At 41.6% G+C, this 20,251-nt stretch overlaps 1 protein-coding gene across 1 annotated transcript in view; it reads right to left on the reverse strand.

Annotated features, from left to right (window-relative positions):
- The window catches only part of CAPN6 (calpain 6), a gene marked incomplete at both ends in the record, with an annotated part of 47,914 nt that overhangs the window by 7,941 nt on the left and 19,722 nt on the right, over positions 1-20,251 (reverse strand). The window contains 8 exons of the mRNA XM_079542122.1: positions 6-208; positions 1,897-2,019; positions 3,686-3,881; positions 5,075-5,152; positions 8,518-8,711; positions 12,061-12,253; positions 12,586-12,794; positions 13,182-13,313. Of these exons, the coding sequence (XP_079398248.1) occupies positions 6-208; positions 1,897-2,019; positions 3,686-3,881; positions 5,075-5,152; positions 8,518-8,711; positions 12,061-12,253; positions 12,586-12,794; positions 13,182-13,313 (1,328 nt within the window). The remainder of the gene's footprint in view (positions 1-5; positions 209-1,896; positions 2,020-3,685; positions 3,882-5,074; positions 5,153-8,517; positions 8,712-12,060; positions 12,254-12,585; positions 12,795-13,181; positions 13,314-20,251) is intronic.

The following is a 20,251-nucleotide window of genomic DNA, read 5'->3' on the forward strand; positions in this document are numbered from 1 at the left end:
ACTACCTGAGCTTTGACGGCACATCAGTGAAGAGTCTCAGGATAAAATCTGTAGTGATGCCAGGAAGATATGTAGTTGGGATAAGGATGTAACGGCCTTGCTTAAGGGTCTTCTTCAAGAACACATTGCGTGTATTGATGTATGGAGATGTGGCTACTCTCTCCTGCACAGTCAGCTTGTGTAGTCGATAGCTTCTGTTATCTTCTACCTACAACCACAGAGCAATATAAAGGTTAGCAAGGAGGAATATCAGAGACAGCAGGCAGGATTTTCCCTGCATATCACGCAGCCTTTCACGGGCAGAAAAAACACTGGTTTGTCAGAGTTCACTCACTGTAGTTGTGACACAGACTCCTGACAGCCAACTCAGTGCTCCCAATGCTAGCCCACACTGGCTCCCAAGCAGTTCTGCTTTGCACTTCACATATACATGTACTCATACATCCCTAAGTGGAGGTGATAGTTTGAGACTGGCAGGCACATTTGTCCACTAACAGACATTATGCTACTGCAGAACTTTGAATATTTGCAGAGATGCATGCACACTCCAAGGGCATCAACTGCTAAGCTACACTGCCATCTTAGGTGAGGATGAGATTTATCTGTCTGCTTTCTATAGCATGCTGTACTCTGCATGTGAGATACAGCCTTTCAGTCTTATATTGCAAACTCTCAATCCAGGGCACACGAACAGATGCGCACAGCCATATTTACACTGTCCTTCCCTGAATAATTAAAAAAAAAAAAAAAGCTAGAGAATTATCATTTATATTTTGTTTTTGAAGCCGTGCTTAAATATTAACACTGTTCAGGCAACTAATGTTTGCCACAGCACAGTTAAAACATAAATCTATTCTCCTGTGAGTGATCACAGCCCTGCATTTGTTTCTGGTATTCCTCTTTTGTCTTCTGATAATTTACAGCATGGTCTTCGGAAGGCCCATAGCTGTATTAACAAATCGGGTGGTTTCCAACTTTTCTGAAATAGAAAATTATTGAACAGAAATAAAAGACAGAGCACTGACATGTTTCTGAAGATGCAATTTCTTTTCCAAGCCTTCCTAGCAATTAGACATGAGCAAGGCATGGGGAGATTATGCTACTTTCTAGATTGACACTTTTCAATACATTTGGTAAGCAGGTGGTTGTCAAACATACAGGTGTGATATAGATGCCAACAGCTGTGACTGACTGTTAAAAACTGGCTATTTTTGAAGTAGGGCCATAGCCTGAGTGCAGCCCCACCAGTTATAGCAAGGGATTATAAAATAATCCCTCTCCTTGGTGAAAAAGATGCATAGCTGTTTCTCTTTCTTTCCTCCTTCTGCTTTTAGTCCTTGTGTTTTCGTTTTACACAGTCTGCCCTAAGAGTGTAATTAAATTACTGTTTGGGATCCCTTTGGCTTCTTTTCACATGTTCTCATTTCCTACTCACTACTCCATCTATTGAAATCACTCTTGACACTTTTGACTTGTCTAAGTGGGAAAAGAAAAACTGCAGACTTTCAGAACTCATTCACTTGGCTGCATTTGCTTGAATAGAGGTAGGATTCTCCAGTGAGACAAAGAAATAAAACCTCCATGTTTCAAGCATTAGTACATTTTTCTGTGAAAAAACAATCTGTCTCTCCAAAGTTTGGAATAATGAAAAACATTTAGAATTCTTTTGCAGTAGGTAATAATGACTTACGCTCCTTCAGTTCAAATAGAGTTTGCACTGAATTAAATTCAGTGCAGTTCAAATAGTCTGTCTAATGTCAGCTGTAGTGAGTGAACGCGCACAGAACTTGTGGAGAGCCAGATCCCTCTGTGATAGTCATGCCTCTATCTGCCAAAGGTTTCATTTGCCAGAATGAAGTGAGGTTTCAGAACAAACTCTGAACCAGTTGTGCCTACCTTGAAGATTTCAAAACCAATGATGATGTTGTCTCCTTTCCCTACTTTTTTGCTCCTGCGCCGATCCTCCTGTTGTAATGAGATCAACACTTTGTCTTCTGTCTTCTTAACATCAAAGATGTACTAAATAAGAGAGAGGACAGTAAGCTGATAAAAAAGCCTTATTAGACAGAGGGTAAAGCTATCACTGAGGAAATGGATGCATAAAAAGGAGGGAACTGAAAACACATTTGAGGGTAGGAGGAAAATTATGCATTACGCTTTCTCAGCAATTTACATCTGAAAATTAATACTAATTAAAAATAAAAACACAAAAAAACACACAAAGAAGCACACATATTAAAAAAAAAAAAAAAAAAAAAAAAAGCAGGTAAATTGCCTAACAAGGCAGCATGAGACTGTTAAAAAATAACTGTTGAGGCAGCAGAAGGGAAGAGCCACTCTGAAACTTTCATTTACAAATACGTAAATCAGGAGTGAGATAAAAAAATAAACCAATAGATTTCAGATAGGGTCTATGTTCATTTTAGATTATTCTCTTAAGCTGAGTATCTAAACAGGGCCAGAAAGTTTCAAATATCATCTTCATACAGGACCTGCAAAGGAAGGTACCTTCCAAATGTTAATTTTTTTCTACGCTTGTATCTACAATTTCTATTTAATATAAGAATGACAGGAATATTAATTATAGTATTTCTCAGATTTTCTGAAAGCCTTAGGAACACACAGTTAAAAGGACTAAGAAGGCCTCCTGCATCTTTAACATGCAAATCTTTTATCCAGACTGTTTAAACTTGAATTGACCTGGGTTTAAAACCAATCAAAGAAATTATTTCAGGCTTAGGCAGCAATTCCTAGCTCAATAAACGATTCTTGAATTGAATACAGCACTAAAGCAATTCTACCAGATCAGTTCAAAAGTGAATCTGTGGCCTTTATGTAGATGAAAAACATCCGGTGGGTGTTTCCATATATGATAAAGAATTTAAACACTCAAAGTATCTCACTCTGGATTTTATTTCTTTCTTTCTGCATATAAAAATATGCAGAGACGTGCAGTCAGACACATTTTTATTCTTATCCTTTCTGAACTGCAGACAGTGTTATACTGTCAGACAGGCTAGGGTGTCCTTGAGCAAATAGAGGTGTGGAAGAGGAGCTTTAAGAGTGCAAGAGAGCTCTCTTGGACTGATGAGAGGTGTGCAACTGCAGTGATCTTTGAACTGAAGACATTTCAGCTGTCTTAATAGGTACCAACCTGAAAACCAGCAGGTGGCTGTAGGGGTGCCTACATACTTGGCGGCTTAAATTCACTTACTTTAATGGACTTGGAAGTGTCAAAGCCCCCCTCGATACAGATGAACCTCACAAGAGGTTTCAGTGTCAAGCAGTGAGAGGGAGAACAGAGCGTCTCTCCAGATTGCAGTAGTATGTGCCATAGTAACTTATGACAGCCCTAAGCTAACATAAATGTGCTTCAGCACTGCCATTAAGAGACTTTTAATTAACTAGCCTAGAGGCAACTGGAATAAGAAGAACTTCCATTACATCGGGCATTGCACTCAACCGTAACAATTATACTTTGTTCTCTGCTAAACACTTACAAGTAGGCCCAGACAAGTACATGGAATACATTCAGATTAATACATGGGGATATCTGAATAAAATCACCTTCTAGAAAGGAGGCACTGACACTTAATCAGAGGAGTGAAGAACTGCTTCTCTATCTGCTTCAAAAACTCTTGTTAAGTGGATATACTTCAAAACTGTGCAAAGTAGAGACTCTCACCTGGGGATTCTGAAGGAAGGTCTCTGTGTTATCAAAGCATCCGCCACAGCGATTTAGCAGGGGCTCTGAATTCTTTGCCCAAGCCCCATGCAGCATTTTTGTCTCCCAGGTCTTGTGGATACTGAAGTAGGAGGTATTTACAATCCGGCAGATGTCCACATCAGTGAAATTCTTACACCAGTCCTCAAATGTCATCCTGTTCCACAGGACACCAGGAAAATCATGGTTTATTTGAAAGTAAACACTGCTATTCACCCACAGAGCCACAATAACACATATCATCTTCCAGTAATTTAACTGCAGGCATTGTTTAGCTTTCCAGAGGACAGAATCACCAGGAACCTCTCCATGTGGAAATACTCATGAAGCCACAATCACACTATCTTAGAATTTCACTTAAAAAACTATCACCTCAGAGCTTTAAGCCAAAATGACCGGTTGTATCTTCCAGGCTGGATTTGATAACTTCAGTTTTTGCAAAGAGAAAGGAGATCACCTGCAATCAAAGCTGAATAAAAAATCCACTCCTCCAGAACACAATTATGGTCCTTGTTACATCTGTTCATGAACAAGATTAAAACCTAAATGCTCTGGATATAGTTTTTCATAGCTTCTCAATGCTGTAACCTCCATCTGCCATGGTAACAGGCTGGATCTCAGGACAGTTAGAAAATATTTCTCCTTTTTTGCACAAGAAAGAGGTTGGTATCTCTGGACTACCGTAATGTACTGGCCCACTAATGCTCTGGGACCAAATCCTACAGGCAGCTTCTGTTTGCCAGTTCTGACAAAGTAAAACAGAAGACTTTCATACTGAGCCCTACTAGCATATGTGATGCAGTACTGATGATCAACTGAAGAAGCTGCTGGACTGCCTGACTGGATCTGAGTTTTAAGCTGGATTCAAGCGATTTGAGTTCTACGGATTCTGTGGAAAATGGACACTTCCTGTCCTTGCGCTGGAAAAAACTGACAAACACCAAAATTCATTTGCTGCAACTGCATTTACTGGCACCTTGGACTTAAAAATCTTACAAATAGACTCAGTAGTTACTAACCAAAACTGACAGCATGTTCAATATTTGGTGTTCTGTCATGTAAACCAGTACATGTGTTATCTCGGATTATAAGTGACTCTCATAAATGTAGATAATACATTTTGAAATATTTTGAAGGGGTTTGAAGCTTATATTTACAGAGAACTACTTTTTTTTTTTTCTCTGTTTTCTCTGTCATCTTTTGGGAGTTTAAAAGAAGCAGACCTTATGCTAACTGGATAATCTATTATTCATATTGCAGAGTTGTTTTTGAAGCTGTTGAATTGCAGAGATAATTGTGATTACTCAGTGTAGCCATTATTTCCAACCCCTCCACATGACTCCCACTCACCAGAACTCTCCATCATTCTCAACAGTGAGTCCCAGACGTTTACGCTCCGCATTGCTGACTTTCTTCCACTCTTCAGAACTAGAAAGAAAAAAAAAAAAAGATGTACTAAATAAAATTAAGTATTCTTATCTGGAAAACCAATTAAAAGTAAAATTCTCTCATTGTCCCTCTTTATAAAAATAACAATGGAATATAAATGGCAGATTGTATTCAAGAAAAGGGTACTTGGCTTACGGAAGGAGTTTAAAATCATTAACTGATTTGAAACATACTAGAAATAAAAGAGGTGAACAGCAAATTGGCACAGCTAGAGCAGAACTTCATTGATTTCCTTTGTTACACTCTAGCTTAGGACAGTTAAAGAGTTATTTTGGAAGGTCACATGAGACTGACTCAATTTCTTAAAGGATCTTCAAAGAAACACAGATTTGCTAATCAAGAGCATATTGAACACTTCCTAAATCAGAGTATTAGCTTTGTCTTTCAATCTCCTTGAGAGGCAGGAAGGCTCCATAGATTTCCCAGAGAGCCTTTGAGAAGAAACTATTGTTTCTTCTAGGCAGAGTAAGCCTAGCTTCCAGTTTCCAGAGTAATACTACACTGCATTGCCTGGTCTAACACGCATTTATATGTCCTACATCGACCCCAGAAAAACACACCTCTCTACATGGGAGCCAAGGATTTCACATGTAAGTATTCTGATGCTTAGATCAGATAACATGATCAAATACAGTACAAGTCCCTTCCCTTATGTGTTAACAGGAAAAAATGGAGACAATTCCTCACTCCCTTTCCATATGTATTTGGAAGATAAAGGTAAAGCTAAAGGAAAGAGGTTGCTAGTCATAAGCAACGTTTTCTTCACCAATTTGGAAATTCTCAATTTAATTTGGAAATTCTCAGTTCTCTGTTAGGCTAAAAAACAATGGGCCAACATCAGTGTCCTCTGGAATGAGTGACAGCTCAGACAAGACCTAGCAGAGAACCACAAGGGCTCAAGTTAAAAAAGACATACTATTTTCATAGAAAAACAGAATTTATTCAGGTTAGAAAAGACCTTCAAGATTATCAAGTCCTACCACAACCTAACCATGCTACCCTGATTCTAACAACCCTCTGCTAAATCACCTCCCCGAGCACCACATCCAAATGGTTTTGAAACACATCCAGGGATGGTGACTCAACCACCTCCTTGGGGAGCCTGTTTCAGAACTTAACAACCCTTTCTGTGAAGTGTTTCCTGATATCCAACCTAAACCTCTCCTGGTGCCATTTCCCCTTGTCCTGTCACCTATCACCAGTTAAGAGACCAACCCCACTCACTGCAGTCACCTTTCAGGTATTTGAAGAGAGCAATAAGCTCTCCCCTCACCCTCCTCTTCCCCACACTAAACAGTCCCAGTTCCTTCAGTTGCTCCTCACATTGCATATTCTCCAAGACCTTTACAAGCCTTGCTGCCCTTTTTTGGACCTGCTCCAGCACCTCCATGTCCTTTCTGTATTAAGGTGCCTGAAACTGAAGACAGTACTCGAGGTGGGGCCTCACCAGTGCCAAGTACAGTGGGCAGGATGTCTTCCCTAGTCCTGCTTACCACAGCATTCCTGATCCAAGCCAGGATGCCATTGGCCTTCTTGGCCACCTGGGCACACTGCTGCCTCATATCCAGCCGACTGTCCATCAGCACACCAACGTCCCTTTCAATCAGGCAGCTTTCCAGGCACTCCTCCCTAAGCCTGTAGAGCTGCCTGGGGCTGTTGTGATCAAAATGCAGGACCCAACACCTGGCCCTACTGAAATTTGTACAGTTTACCTTGGCTCAATCTTTCCAGCCCTTTCTGAAGACAGGCATCACATTTGCCGGTCTCCAGTCCACCAGGACATCCCCGGTTAGCCAGGACTGTCAAAGGATGATGGAGAGTGGCTTGGCAGCCACATCCACCAACTCCCTCAGCACTCTAGGATGCAATCCATCTGGCCCCATGGACTTGAGACCATCCAGCTTTCAATGCAGGTCCAAAACCATCTCATCATGGATCGTGCAGAACTTATTCTGTTCCCCACCCCTATCTTCCAGTGCAAGGGGCTGTATGCCCAGGGAGCAACTAGTCTTACTACTTGGCAAAGAAGGCATTAAGTACCTCAGTCTTATCCTGATCCTTGGTCACTGTGTTCCCCTCTGCATCCAACAAAGGATGGAGATTTTCCCTAGTCCTCCTCATACTGCTGATGTATTTATAGAAATATTTATTGTTGTCTTTCACATTAGTGTCCAAGTTTGGTTTTAGCTGGGGTTTGGCCTTTCTAATTTTCTCTCTGCACAGCTTCACTGTGTATTTGTAATCCTCATAAGTTGCTTGCCCCCCTCTTCCAAAGACCATAAACTTCCCTTTTGTTCCTGAGTCCCAGCCAAAGGTCTCTGTTCAGCCAGACAGGTCTCCTTCCCTATCAGCTTGTCTTCTGTGACTTGAAGATGGTCAGCTCCCCAGCTCCCACACCTTTAAAATACCTTCCTTAGAGTATTCCCAGCCTCTCTGGGCTCCCTCCAGAACTACCTCCCAAGTGACTCTCTCAACCATGGTCTGAAAGAGACCAAAGTCTGCCCTCCAGAAGTCCAAGGCAGCTCAGTCCCCTCTGTGCTTCAACAAGGATCAAAAAAATCTATCATTTCACGACCACTTTGCCTCAGACAGCCTCCAACCTTTATACCCCCTGCAAGACCTTCTCTGTTAACAAATAGTATTTTTCTTAGCATTCTACCAGCTTAATATTTCATCTGAACCAACCTCTTGTTTAAAACTAATAATTTTTGCTAGCTGAAGCAGGAAGATAAAAAGTTATTATACTGTTAAGAACATTGCATTATTGAATATTAACAGTGGTTGGTAAGCATAGTGTTGAACTGTAACATTCTAATTAAATGTTTGTCATGTGTTAATCGTCAGCAACGGAATACACCTCCTCCAGCAATCATTGCCAACTCTATAGGGGTGCTTGCTAGGCTCATGGCCCATATTAAAACTCAATATAAAATAGCTCAAGAAATTATGAATACGGTAATTTTACAGCATTTTTCACCAGCTGCTTAAATTTGTTAAGAACAAAAGGTTTGTATCATCCCCAGCAGCTAGAAATTACAGATGAGAAACTGAGTCACAAACTCAGTGGTGAAGCTGGGAACAAACCTCATGTTCTTGACTCATCATCTTAATCGTAGGCTGCTTTTCTACTCGAGATCCAGTGGGCCAGAAGAACGATGTACACTAAGGTCCAGAAATTTATAACTCTCCTGGATGTGCTCACAGAACAAGAAGAGATGACAGAACATTTCAGATCTCACTGAACACTGCAGGCTATCATTATGTCTTTGTGTTTAATAATGTGTGAGCTTCTGGTGGCCCTAAACACAAATTTGTTCCTTTAACATTGGATTGTCAGCACTTACTTGTCACTCCAGGCACCATTCCACTCTCTATTTCCCCAGGGATTCCTCAGCCTGACCATGAAGAGCTTTTCTGTGTTAAAAGAGAATGTCAGACTTTCTCCAAGGTGCAGCTTCCGAATTGCAGTCACTGAGTAGGCATGACCAGCAACAAGACCTGTCTTTGCCTCCACCTCATTGGCTCTTCCAGAGGAAGACTTCAGCACCAAAAATGACAAAAAAGAGAACTCGTGTCATTGAGGACGTTTGACATCTATACATTCAAGGGGCAGGACAGGGAAGGCTAATTTTCTTTAACAGAGCTGCAGTATTTCTTAGAAACTGGGTTTGCTTCTCATAGACTTCCATAAGAAGCCTGGTTACCAGCAGGGACCAGGCAGTAGACTGTCCTGCTGGATGCCCTAGGTTCAGTGAAATGCAGATCTAAGCATACATAACGTTTGCCAATTTACCAAAACAGAACACAATTTCATTTAACGTATCCAAAACAACATCTTTTAAGTACACCAGAAAAACAGTATCAAATACAAATGCTGGAGCTGACGTGAATGAGTGGCCTTTTACAAAGTCAGTGCAGCATTGCTTTTGAGCAGCACATAGACTGGGCAGGAGAGTGGGAAAAGTAAAGCTGTGGCAGTGCTGTAATGTTGCTTCTGAGCCAGAAACAGCTCAAAAGGTTATGCCTCTGGACTGATCCTATGCTATTTGATGCCAGCATGGACAGCTTTGCAATGAACCATATCCAGAATCTCACTTGTATTGGGCCATAATCTGTACACTTCAAACACTCAGTTGGACAGCAAGAGAGGCAAATTTGACCCAGTGCAGATCTCATGTGTAACTCACAAAAGTCACAAGACTTTGCTCTGGTGTAGAGAGATGGACTTACTAGAATTATGAAATGCACTGTACTATTCCCAGTATTTGTGCCCCTTTTAAAATTTCTCTGGTCTAAACAGACCAGTCTTCCTCCTCAGGCAAGTGTTGCACTGATACTAAAGTGTTCACTCCCAAAGAGAAGAAATCAGAAAAAAATAAAAAAAAAAAGGCAGAAGATAAATTTACATCAAATCAGAAAAGACAGATGCTCTTGCAAGTGTGAGACTCTCTCCCAGACCTCTTTGCCTTTCACCATCAACAGCTCCTAAAGAATCAGCACGTGTTACATCAAGACCGGCAGACATTTCCAAAGGGTTTGGGATTGCTCCAGTGTAACACTTCCACTTGCATTTTTCACAAGTAAAAGCAAACAAGATTCTTTCACAGTACAGGAGTCTGCATATTCTCTGCTGTTTTTATTATCCTCCAGGCCTTTCTCAACTGCTGGGCTGTCTTTCTTCTGGGGCCATTTATTTATTTATTTAGCTGAGATATTTAAACATCTGTTCTTCAAACATCTGAGCAGTGAAGATCAGAGCTGTTTTTTGTAATATGAGGAAAATGATGATGTGTTTAGGTTAGCAGAGAAGCCACTCAAGGATTAAATATTCTATATCTAGCAAGCTTCATTATGTGTACACTATATCTATCAAAAAGTGATAAATGTAGATGAGTCAAGCCAAACCACTAGGAACAGCCCCTGCGTAATCAAGCTTAGAGACATCTGCATTTAATTTGACAGGCAGAAATATAATGCCAGGAAGACGTGAAGGGATTACAACTGTCTCATTAATTGATTTCTAAAATAAAAGTCCCTAGATTTTGTCTACCCCTAACAGATCCATGTTAGGAAACTGAACTGACTCAGCATTTGGCACTAATGAATTCTTTCATAAACACAGTCACACTGGTAAGTCTGGTCTGCCAGCCTAATCCAAGCAAACCAGACTTGTATTTTTAAATACAAATTCTGACCTTGTGACAAATGTAAAACAAACACCAAAGACATAAAAGAGTTTGCTTCTGAGCTGTTGTCTTATGCTGCTGGGAGAGATGGTTCAGGACTCCTATCCTAGCTGAGTTCTCAGGTTCAAGTTAACTCCCCACAAGGGACCAGGTGTGTTCACCTTTGGTAGCATGGCATTGGCACAGGGCAGTGTGTGGCCAGGCATAGCTAGACATGTAAGATTCATAGGCATCTCTAAACACAGCTATTTCCTGCTATTCTCAGTAACCACACAACAGCCATGACGTTCATGCAAGTTTCAAAATGAATCAGCATTTGAGAGTCCATTTAGTACTCACACTACGGACTGACGTTGGAAATGGAATACGAGCTTTGCTTTACAGATGGGGAAAATTTATAAACACAGCTATTTCCTGCTATTCTCGGTAATTGCAGAACAGCCATGACAATCATGCAAGTCTCAGAATGAATCAGCCCAATTGAGGGTCCATTTAAACACTACAGACAGACACTGGAAATGGAACACAAGCTTTGCTTTACAGATGGGGAAATTCAAGCAGATCTTGGCCTTCATACCGACTCCAGTGTTACACTAGCAAGATGACTTATCTTCACAGCCAGAGTCAAGAAGACTCAGCAACTTAGTGCTGAGAGAACAGCTTTCTGTAAATTGGGTGTCCTGGTGGATGACAGGTTGGCCATGAGCCAGCAGTGTGCCCTTGTGGTTTTTTGGCCCATTGGCCTTTTTAGGCCAATAGCATTCTGGGGTGCATTAAAAAGAGCGTGTCCAGCAGGTCGAGGGAGGTGATCCTCCCCCTCTGCTCTGCCCTGGTGAGGCCTCATCTGGAGCGCTGCGTCCAGTTCTGGGCTCCCCAGTACAAAAAGACAGGGATCTCTTGGAAAGAGTCCAGCGGAGGGCCACCAAGATGGTGAAGGGCCTGGAGCATCTCTGCTATGAGGAAAGGCTGAGTGAACTGGGTCTGTTCAGCCTTGAGAAAGAAAGACTGAGAGGGGACCTGATCCAGGTCTATAAATATCTAAGGTGTGGGGGGCAGAATGGCGAGGCCAGACTCTTCTCTGCAGTGTGCGAGACAGGACAAGGGGAAACGGCCGGAAACTGCAGCATTGGAAATTCCACACAAATGTGCACAAGAACTTCTTTAGGTGAGGTGATGGAGCACTGGAACAGGCTGCCAGGGAGGTGGGGGAGTCTCCTTCTCTGGAGATGTTCAAGACCTGCCTGGATGCCGACCTGTGCGACCTGCTGTAGGGAACCTGCTTTGGCAGGGGGTTGGACTCGATGATCTCTGAAGGTCCCTTCCAAACCCTACGATTCTGTGAAATGAATTTCCCTAAGCAGTAAAGAAATGGAATGCTGCTAACTGGCCTGTAAATTAGGGCATTCTAGGTGCATTAACCTTGGGTCAATACACAACTGTGACCATTCACAAAGAATGGTATTTCAGATCCCGAGTAAAGTGACCAACAGCACAAATAGCTTTGTGATTTTGTGATTCTGGTGACTCCTGGAATTGTAGTTGGCTGAGAGCACTGGCACCTTGATAGCTTTTTCCAAACAAAGCTTTTCCAAATCATACAAATGAATGTCACACAGAACATACTTTTATCGAGTAGGCACATTTTTCCAGGTAAGAAAGTTCATTAAAAGAAACTCCAAAAATCCAGCTCGCCATACATACCGCGATGAAACAGCTGATCAGCCCGCCTCTTTTATGCACTTTCAGCAAATCTTCAAACAGCTTCATCTGCTCTGAAATAGTCTCACTGTATTTTCCCTGTACCAAATCAATAGATTCTGCCACTGCTCCAGTAAAATCCACTATTGCATCTGCAGCACTACCTCCATCCAGGGCTTCATAAGATCCAGCCAACCTTGAGGTAACATAGAACATTTAAATTCATTTTATTCTGTGCTTTTAGAAGTGCTCTACTTTGGATGGATTTAGATAATGTATTTGTGGCTCACCAGGGAAAACAAAACTAAGCAAAACCGCAAATTGCAGATAAACCCTTGCTAAGAAAGGAGTGGAAAGGTCTTTAAGGCTTTGGGCCGCTAAAGTAAAGTGCATTGAAATTTTCAACCTCTTAGGTTCTCTACTGAGAGCAAGCCTAAAATCCTTGAAAGTATGATAAAGCTGAGAGAGGAAATAAGCAGATAGAAGGGACAGCACTGAGGTCTAAAAGGACAATGAACTGGCTCATACTTTGCATAAGCTTTCTCCAATAATGCGCTCCAGAATTCATTTTCCACATTGGAATGGCAGTAGATCAATGTCCCATCAATTGTTGGCAGCAGATCATCAATAACCACCTCTGTCCATATTCCAAAGCACCAGAAACGGAAACGGAAAATTCCAGCATATTTCTCTGGTGTTTTAGGGTCCCATTCTTGTTCTTGAAAGTCTGGAATCACCTAAGAAACAACGTGAGGGAAAGTTCACTAAATACGTTAAGATTTATTCAGAGAGCTGAGTGCGCTGACACATGCACTGGGCTGGTATTCAGTTTCATCAGCAGCTGACCTCAAATAGATGAAGCAGTGAAAAAGATAGTTAATTTTGTGCAAAGATAGCCTATCTTAAAGACACCGTTAGAAAAGTAATATTTGAATGGATCTGCAGAGAACGACCATTGCTTTGCTGCATCTTTTCTTCGGTGTTCAATTTAACCAGGCGGTTGGGAGGTCTCATAACTGAAAAAAATGAACTTCTAATGAAAGGGAGGATTTGAATGCACCAACATTCACCATTCATCCAAGTCATATTAGCCCCTTCATGCAGCAAGTACACTGGTCACCTACCTGCTGCCAGAGCGCCTTCCTCAGTGCCAAACAGGAGCATGCAGCCACAAACCAGCAGTTCCCCAAGCTGCCTTGGTGCAAGTCATGAGAGCTGATTCCATTCACAAACAGATAAGGGTCTTGACAGAGATCCTAACAATGCAAATCAGAGATTACTGGGGATGATCACAGCTATCCCTCTCCACACGTGTTCTACTCATTCACATGTGCTGTTCTCCCTGTCAAAACACCAAGTTTCTGTAACAGGAAACTCAAAAGCATCCTGACACAGAGTACATTTACAAGTCAGGGTATATGGGATTATTAAACTTTTAATGTATAGACTATATAGGCTTATCTAAAGGTCAGAATTCAGCCAGTTGCTTTTGGGCTTTTTTTTTTTTTTTTTTTTTTTTTTTGCCAGAGTTCCTATTTCTTCTCTCAGTTGCAGTGATATTTGAGGACTAGAATGCATTTAGTATTTATTAGAGTTATTTGACATTAGGGCAAGCTGATGAGCAGCTGAAAATAAGTGAAAGGAGAAGGAGGAAGCATTACAGAGAAAGGTTCTGACAAAAAAAAAAAAAGAAAAAATCAAAGAAAGTAGCTGGAAAGCTTATGTTCTGTCATTGCTAGTCCCTTGGCTGCCATCCTGGAAACCCTCCTCTGCAGGCAGCATGAGCTGCTGCAGTGACGCCTCCACCCAGCACTGAAAAACATAGAAAATACATCTTTGAAATGTACCCTACAGTCTCTGGGTCTCCTTTCTCTCGTTGATTTGGCTCTTATTTGAACCACTTTGCCTCCTCCCCTATTGCTTTCCTGTCTCCATTTCTATTTACGTGCAGATTCTCACCAAAGCATAGTTGACTCCTGCTGTAATGTGTCCCCGCTCCTCCATAGCTTTCCCTTTCCTATGTCTTTCTCAAGGGGAGCAATGATGGCCTCCAGACCAAGGCACCAGAAGGAACACTTCTAAGTATCATCGAACAGGAAAGCTACAAGGGTGCGTTTTGCAGTAATTCTGTCTTGATTACTCTGGGTAGAAGGGGTTCTTCTAAACTGATACACATAAGGCCTCACAGTTTCAGATTAGGCCAAGTAAAACTTCAAAAACCAGCTAATCTTAACATCCCATAATTGACACGGAGCCAGCTCTAAGATTGCTCATGATGCTCTCCATCTGAATCACTGCTTTTCCTGACCACTTAAGAAGATGGAAGAGAAGTAAGAAATTCTGTTCTTTCGCAGTATAATAACCCTAAATTTCAACACTGTTGGAAGGAAATTATCTCATACTTTGGCATTAGAAATGCAGAAAAAATAACTCATCTCACCTCAATACTGTAGAAGACTCCACAATTACTGTAGTCTCTCCAGTTTGTTACTAGCAGTAGAATAAGGAGCTGTGCTCTTCACCTGTTGAGGTCTCACGGTCCTTTGATAATTACAGACATTACATCCCAAAATATAAGGCATATCAAAACTTCTCAGCTTTCCCTTTGATGGGACTGTGACAAAACAATGGCATCTGAACTTATTTTTTGAGAACAAAAGGAATATCACTGCTGAGCTGGAAGCCTGTTTTCCTGAAGAGGTTTAGCAGATGGCAGCCTGTGGTGGCTCACTGTACACAGTGCATGGAGCTGATGCTGTTTTTCTAAGAATAAGTGTCTGTGTTTTGTGGGGTTTTTTTTCTGCATGAGGCATTTCTTATTAAATAACAGTTGGTAAAAATTTTAAATGCCTCTTGGGAACCAACTGACTGATCATTACATGGCATTGTTGTCTGCCAGTAGGTCTTATATGTAGTTTCAGAGACAGCTTCAAAGCTTATTAACAAATCTTGCTAAAAAATTTGAATAACAAAATCGTGAGTGTGATAAAATCTGACCATGTACAGAAAGGACAGGTTTGTTCACCTGCCTTGATGCTGATATGGAATGGTAATTTCAGCTGATGTATAGAAACAGTTTCCTGCTGCAGAGGTTGGTATCTGTTGACAGTTGGCCTTCACTTCATGGTGGGAGTACAAATTTCAAATTCATCATGGGTAGAGTCAAGTTTTATATCCAATTCATATTTAGGTCTTGTAATGATGATTTCTAGTTTGTTTTTCCTTTCAAAATGTTATTTTATTATAATAAACAAGGGATAAATTGATCCCTCCACGATTAAAGTTGTTCAAACTTTGCTTTCAATATAAGAAGCCAAAGTTTTCATCAGTTTTGCAAGAAATTAAGCACTACCATGTATTACAAATACCTTCTTTGGTTTTCTTTGCCAAAAATAACCACATTAAACTATCTCTTTTTCTAATGGAAATACGCCTCATATCTTACATAGTCCTCAGATTAAAAACAGAGAGCAGTACGCACTGAACGCCAGACATATGGGTGAGATTAGCATGTGCAGACCACTGCAGACCAAAGCAAACACGGAACAGCAGAACTCAGAGGCAGCACCTCACCATTTCCAGCACACTCCTTACATTCTACAGGATCCTGCTTGGTAAAGACATGATTCTGAAACTGCATAGAAGACCTGGACATCTGAGACTAACACGTGAAAGAAAATGACATTTGCCTCAGCTTCTCCTGGCATTAATCACATATATTACACTAGCTTCTGTGATAGCTGTCACGGTGTGACTTAGGTGAGATGCACAGTAACAGTCAGCTGCCAGCTGAATGCTACCAATGTTTATGCAATGTTGCACATTCTAAAGAGTACTTTTGAGACAGAATTAGCTCCCTAAGCCACAATTCCCTCAACAAAGAAAGAAATATGGTACTTAACTATATTGTTCTCCACTCTTTATGAGGATCTTAGAGCACTTTTAGTTGCTCCAAGCAACCAGACTTTCATCTATATACAAAAAAAAAAAAAAAAAAATTATGCACATCAATTCCAGTTTTTGTTGCACCATATGGGCTCCAACTATCCAACATCTAGCACTGCACAGCTTATATCACTGGTGAAATGTGGCAGCCAAGCCCAGATATAGAACACCAAACAAGGCCTGTTTATGTGCAGTACACATAGCTCCTGCTTACTAAAAATGGGGTGCCATTTTTTCTGTCTTTTTCACCTCAGTTTCACGTATTTGGGCTGTATTCATACTGATCCCTCCTCTGATCTTTTCCTATGAATTTGCTGCCTAGGTCGTTCCTTCTCCCTAACTTAGCCATGAAGTTACTTAACACCAAAGCATTGTACTTGCTTGCGTTAATGAAGTGATGCTGAATTTCATTCTGTTTTTTCACACTATTTTACCAAGACATCAAGATAAGTTTGCGTTCCAAATCCTGTTGACAGGATTGTGAATCTATACCAGTCTGTGTCCTATAGCAGTCCAGTGCCTGGACTGCTACTCAAACAGTAACGAGCATACTGAGCAGTACCAGAACAAGTGAAATCTATGCAGAACCGACATCAGCTTGGGAATGATAAATTGAGGTCTGGAATTTCACTAAAACACAAATGTTTGGATTGTTGTACAAGCATGAAAGATGACAGCTTTGCTACAATATATCTTTACGAAATTTCAAAACAGTGTCAGCTGTAGGAGACAATGGACTTCCACTTCACTGGATCTATGGAATGGTTTGAAGTGCAGGAGAAAACTGAATAACTTCATGCATTAAATTCATTTCACTGTGGCTACTTGGAATTTTCAGGAATCCAGATAAAGGAAAAAGTTACCCTTAGCTCTGATGAAGCATCTGTTGGCATAATGTTGGCATAAGTCCATGAACTAACTAAATGAGCCATACTGATTGTAAACATAGAGAAGGACATTCAGAGGGTTAATTAATTCACTGTGTATCTTCACAGACAATAACTGAAAGTGCACTGTAAAGCATTACAAAGTCTCCTACAGATGAGAAAAGGGAAAGATCATTTTTTAATGGATTAGGGACTGTGAATTGTCTCAGACAAAAAAAAAAAAAATTGGTGAAAGGGAAGAAGAAAAAAGCAGTTACAGTGTTTGCAGATAAGATTTTCAAAGGATTCTGTAGCATTTAGAGCTGACTTTTTTCAGGACCGTTTAAAAAATTGCTCCTAACATAATAAAAATAATCCAACATTATTTATACAGAGACAGGATCTTTCCTTGATGCTAACACTCTGATCTGCTTGAGCCTGGTAGACCATTGCCTTCATTTTTTTTTAAAAGCAGTTTGATTTATGTCAGAAATGATAATCTTTCCCATTTTCTTTTCTCCTGTCCTCCTATCATACCAAACCAGCTCTTGCAAAGAGTGAGTTTTGTGTAGGAAAGTAAGGGAAAAGAAGTGTGAAGGGCAATTCTTCCAGAATATGGAGGCACAAATTCATCTCATCTACTGCTAACTATGAACCAGCCACACCTAAATGAGGGTAGCACAGAGAACACTTATTTTGAAGCTACGTATCTTTAGAGGTAGAAGAGATTGTCTATCTAATAATAAATCCCAGATGTGCTGGGATGTTTATAGAAATCCCTTGCCAAGGCAATAGCAGTTAGCCCTAGAAAGAAAAATAATTGAGTTCAACTGTCCTACGTATTTCAACATACACAAAAAGCCTTTTGCAACCTTGTTTTGTCTGAGAAGACTGTTTAGGGAATGAAAAAAGAGAATTCTTGAGTTACAGTCATGCACTGTGGTACAGCTCTACCCTCTTAGAGGACAGCTCTCAGAGACACTTCCTTCAAAAGGAAACAGGTCAGGTATGACTTCAACTGAAATAACCCTTACAGAGTCTGGAAGTAGCTGTTACAATCTGTCCCATTACAGCTTGTAAATCTACAAAATGCAGATTTAGTCCTCCAGTTTCCAGTTTCTGTCTGTACAGACTGAGCTCACGCTGCATAACTCTTCTGTCAACTTCATGCTCATCCTCCAGCAACATCTGTTCCTGAAAGCAAGATAATGCCAATACAGCTTAAAAAGAAATCCACCAATACACAGGCAAGGGAAACTATACCAGTTTGCTCCAGCCACATGTAAAATATGTTATTTGGGGATTGGGAAATAGTTGTTCTCAACACTCCCTCCTCTTCAATAAATCTTGTTATAAAACTAAATGCATTACAAACATTTTTATAGCATTCTTCTTCTCCACGTTCAATTTAGTTGTGACTAATACTCAGTAAAGGCCACGATTTTCAGCCTTGCCCAGCCTACAGGACACATGTATTTAGGGAAGATTGGAATCAGTGTTTGTGAAGAGAAAAAAAAACAAATACTGGGCAACATGGTGTGTATTTTGGCTGCCACTAGATTTCACCTGACCCTTGGAACACTGGAGCTGCTCTCATCCAGAACACTAACAGTTGCTGGAACGGGTACAACTGATCTGCCCTAGGACTGACCTTCTCCTGAACCTCAGCAACAAAGTGTTTACTGAAGGTCTGAGAGCTCTCTGCTCTTTCATTGCAGAAGTAACTCAACATGTGATGAAGGACTGTCTGGCCCCTATGCATTCTCCTACAAGTATATTACAGTATCTCTTGCTGCCCCATCTTACTTTGCCATGCTTTAGACCACCACGATACAGCACTGCAGCACTTACTACTCAGCTTTTAGAGTAAAGCCACTTTTGTTTGAGGATAACATTTTTCCCTCATTGAACTTACAAGACAACAGCCTTACTCCCTGCCTTTTTCCCTTAGAACCTTCCTTCTCTACATTTAGTATTACATCCTGTATTACTTTTCGCTCATGAACAGTAATTGGAGAATCCGTTCTTCAGATCAGATTCACCTCAGGAAACAGTCACATCCTCTCAGCCAGGTGTAACAAAAGCAGGAGCTCTTTCAAAGAAAAATTACAGTTGTTGCCTTCTCAGCTCTCACAGTGTGGAGACTGGAGAGATCTCTCTATTGACAATATAAAAAAGAGTAAATGGGTCAGAAAAGACACATTCCTTTTAACCCTGTTGCTACAGAAGATGCTGACCCACTGTCTTTGATGAGGATTTCACAGAATCACAGAATCACCCGGGTTGGAAGGGACCTCAAGGATCATGTAGTTCCAACCCCCCTGCCTAGCAGGGCCACCAAACATACACATTTAGACCAGGTTGCCCAGGACCCCGTCCAACCTGGCCTTGAACACGTCCAAGGACGGGGCATCCACAACCTCCCTGGGCAGCCCGTTCCAGGGCCCAACCACTCTCCTTGTAAAGAACTTCCCCCTAACATCCAACCTAAATCTTCCCTCCTTCAACTTGGATCCATTTCCCCTAGTCCTGCTATTGTCAGCCCTTTTGAAGAGTTTACTCCCCTCCTGGGTTTAGGTTCCCTTCAGGTACTGATAGGCTGCAATGAGGTCACCCCACAGCCTTCTCTTCTCCAGGCTGAACAAGCCCAACTCCCTCAGCCTGTCCTCATAGGAGAGGTGCTCCAGCCCCCTGATCATCTTAGTCGCCCTCCTCTGGACCCTTTCCAAAATCTCCCTGTCTTTCTTGTACTGAGGGCTCCACACCTGGACACAGTACTCCAGATGGGGCCTCACAAGAGCCGAGTAGAGAGGGACAATCACCTCCCTGTCCCTGCTGACCACCCCTCTCCTGATGGAGCCCAGGATCCCATTTGCCTTTCGAGCTGCCAGAGCGCACTGCTGGCTCATGTTAAGTCTCTCGTCCATCAGGACCCCCAGGTCCTTCTCTGCCGAGCTGCTCTCAAGGACCACTCCTCCCAGCCTGTACAGGTGCCTGGGGTTCTTCCGGCCCAAATGCAAAACCTTGCACTTTGCCGTGTTGAACCTCATTAGGTTCACCCAGGCCCAGCTTTCCAGCCTGTCGAGGTCCCTCTGAATGGCATCCCTTCCTTCCACCGTATCAACCGCACCACTCAGCTTGGTGTCGTCAGCAAACTTGCTGAGGGTGCACTCAATTCCCTCATCGATGTCATTGATAAAGATGTTAAAGAGCACCGGTCCCAAGACAGACCCTTGGGGGACACCACTTGTTACCGGCCTCCACAAAAATTTAGGCAAAACCAAAGCAGCAACTCAATTCAATTCAATTCAATTCATTGAATAACTGCAGTAATACATACTAAAAAGCAGTCCCAGCTAACTATCAGAAAAGCATCCAAAGAA

This window comes from Tetrao urogallus (genome assembly GCF_951394365.1).
Source record: "Tetrao urogallus genome assembly, chromosome: 13".
In the NCBI taxonomy this organism is placed as follows: domain Eukaryota; kingdom Metazoa; phylum Chordata; class Aves; order Galliformes; family Phasianidae; genus Tetrao; species Tetrao urogallus.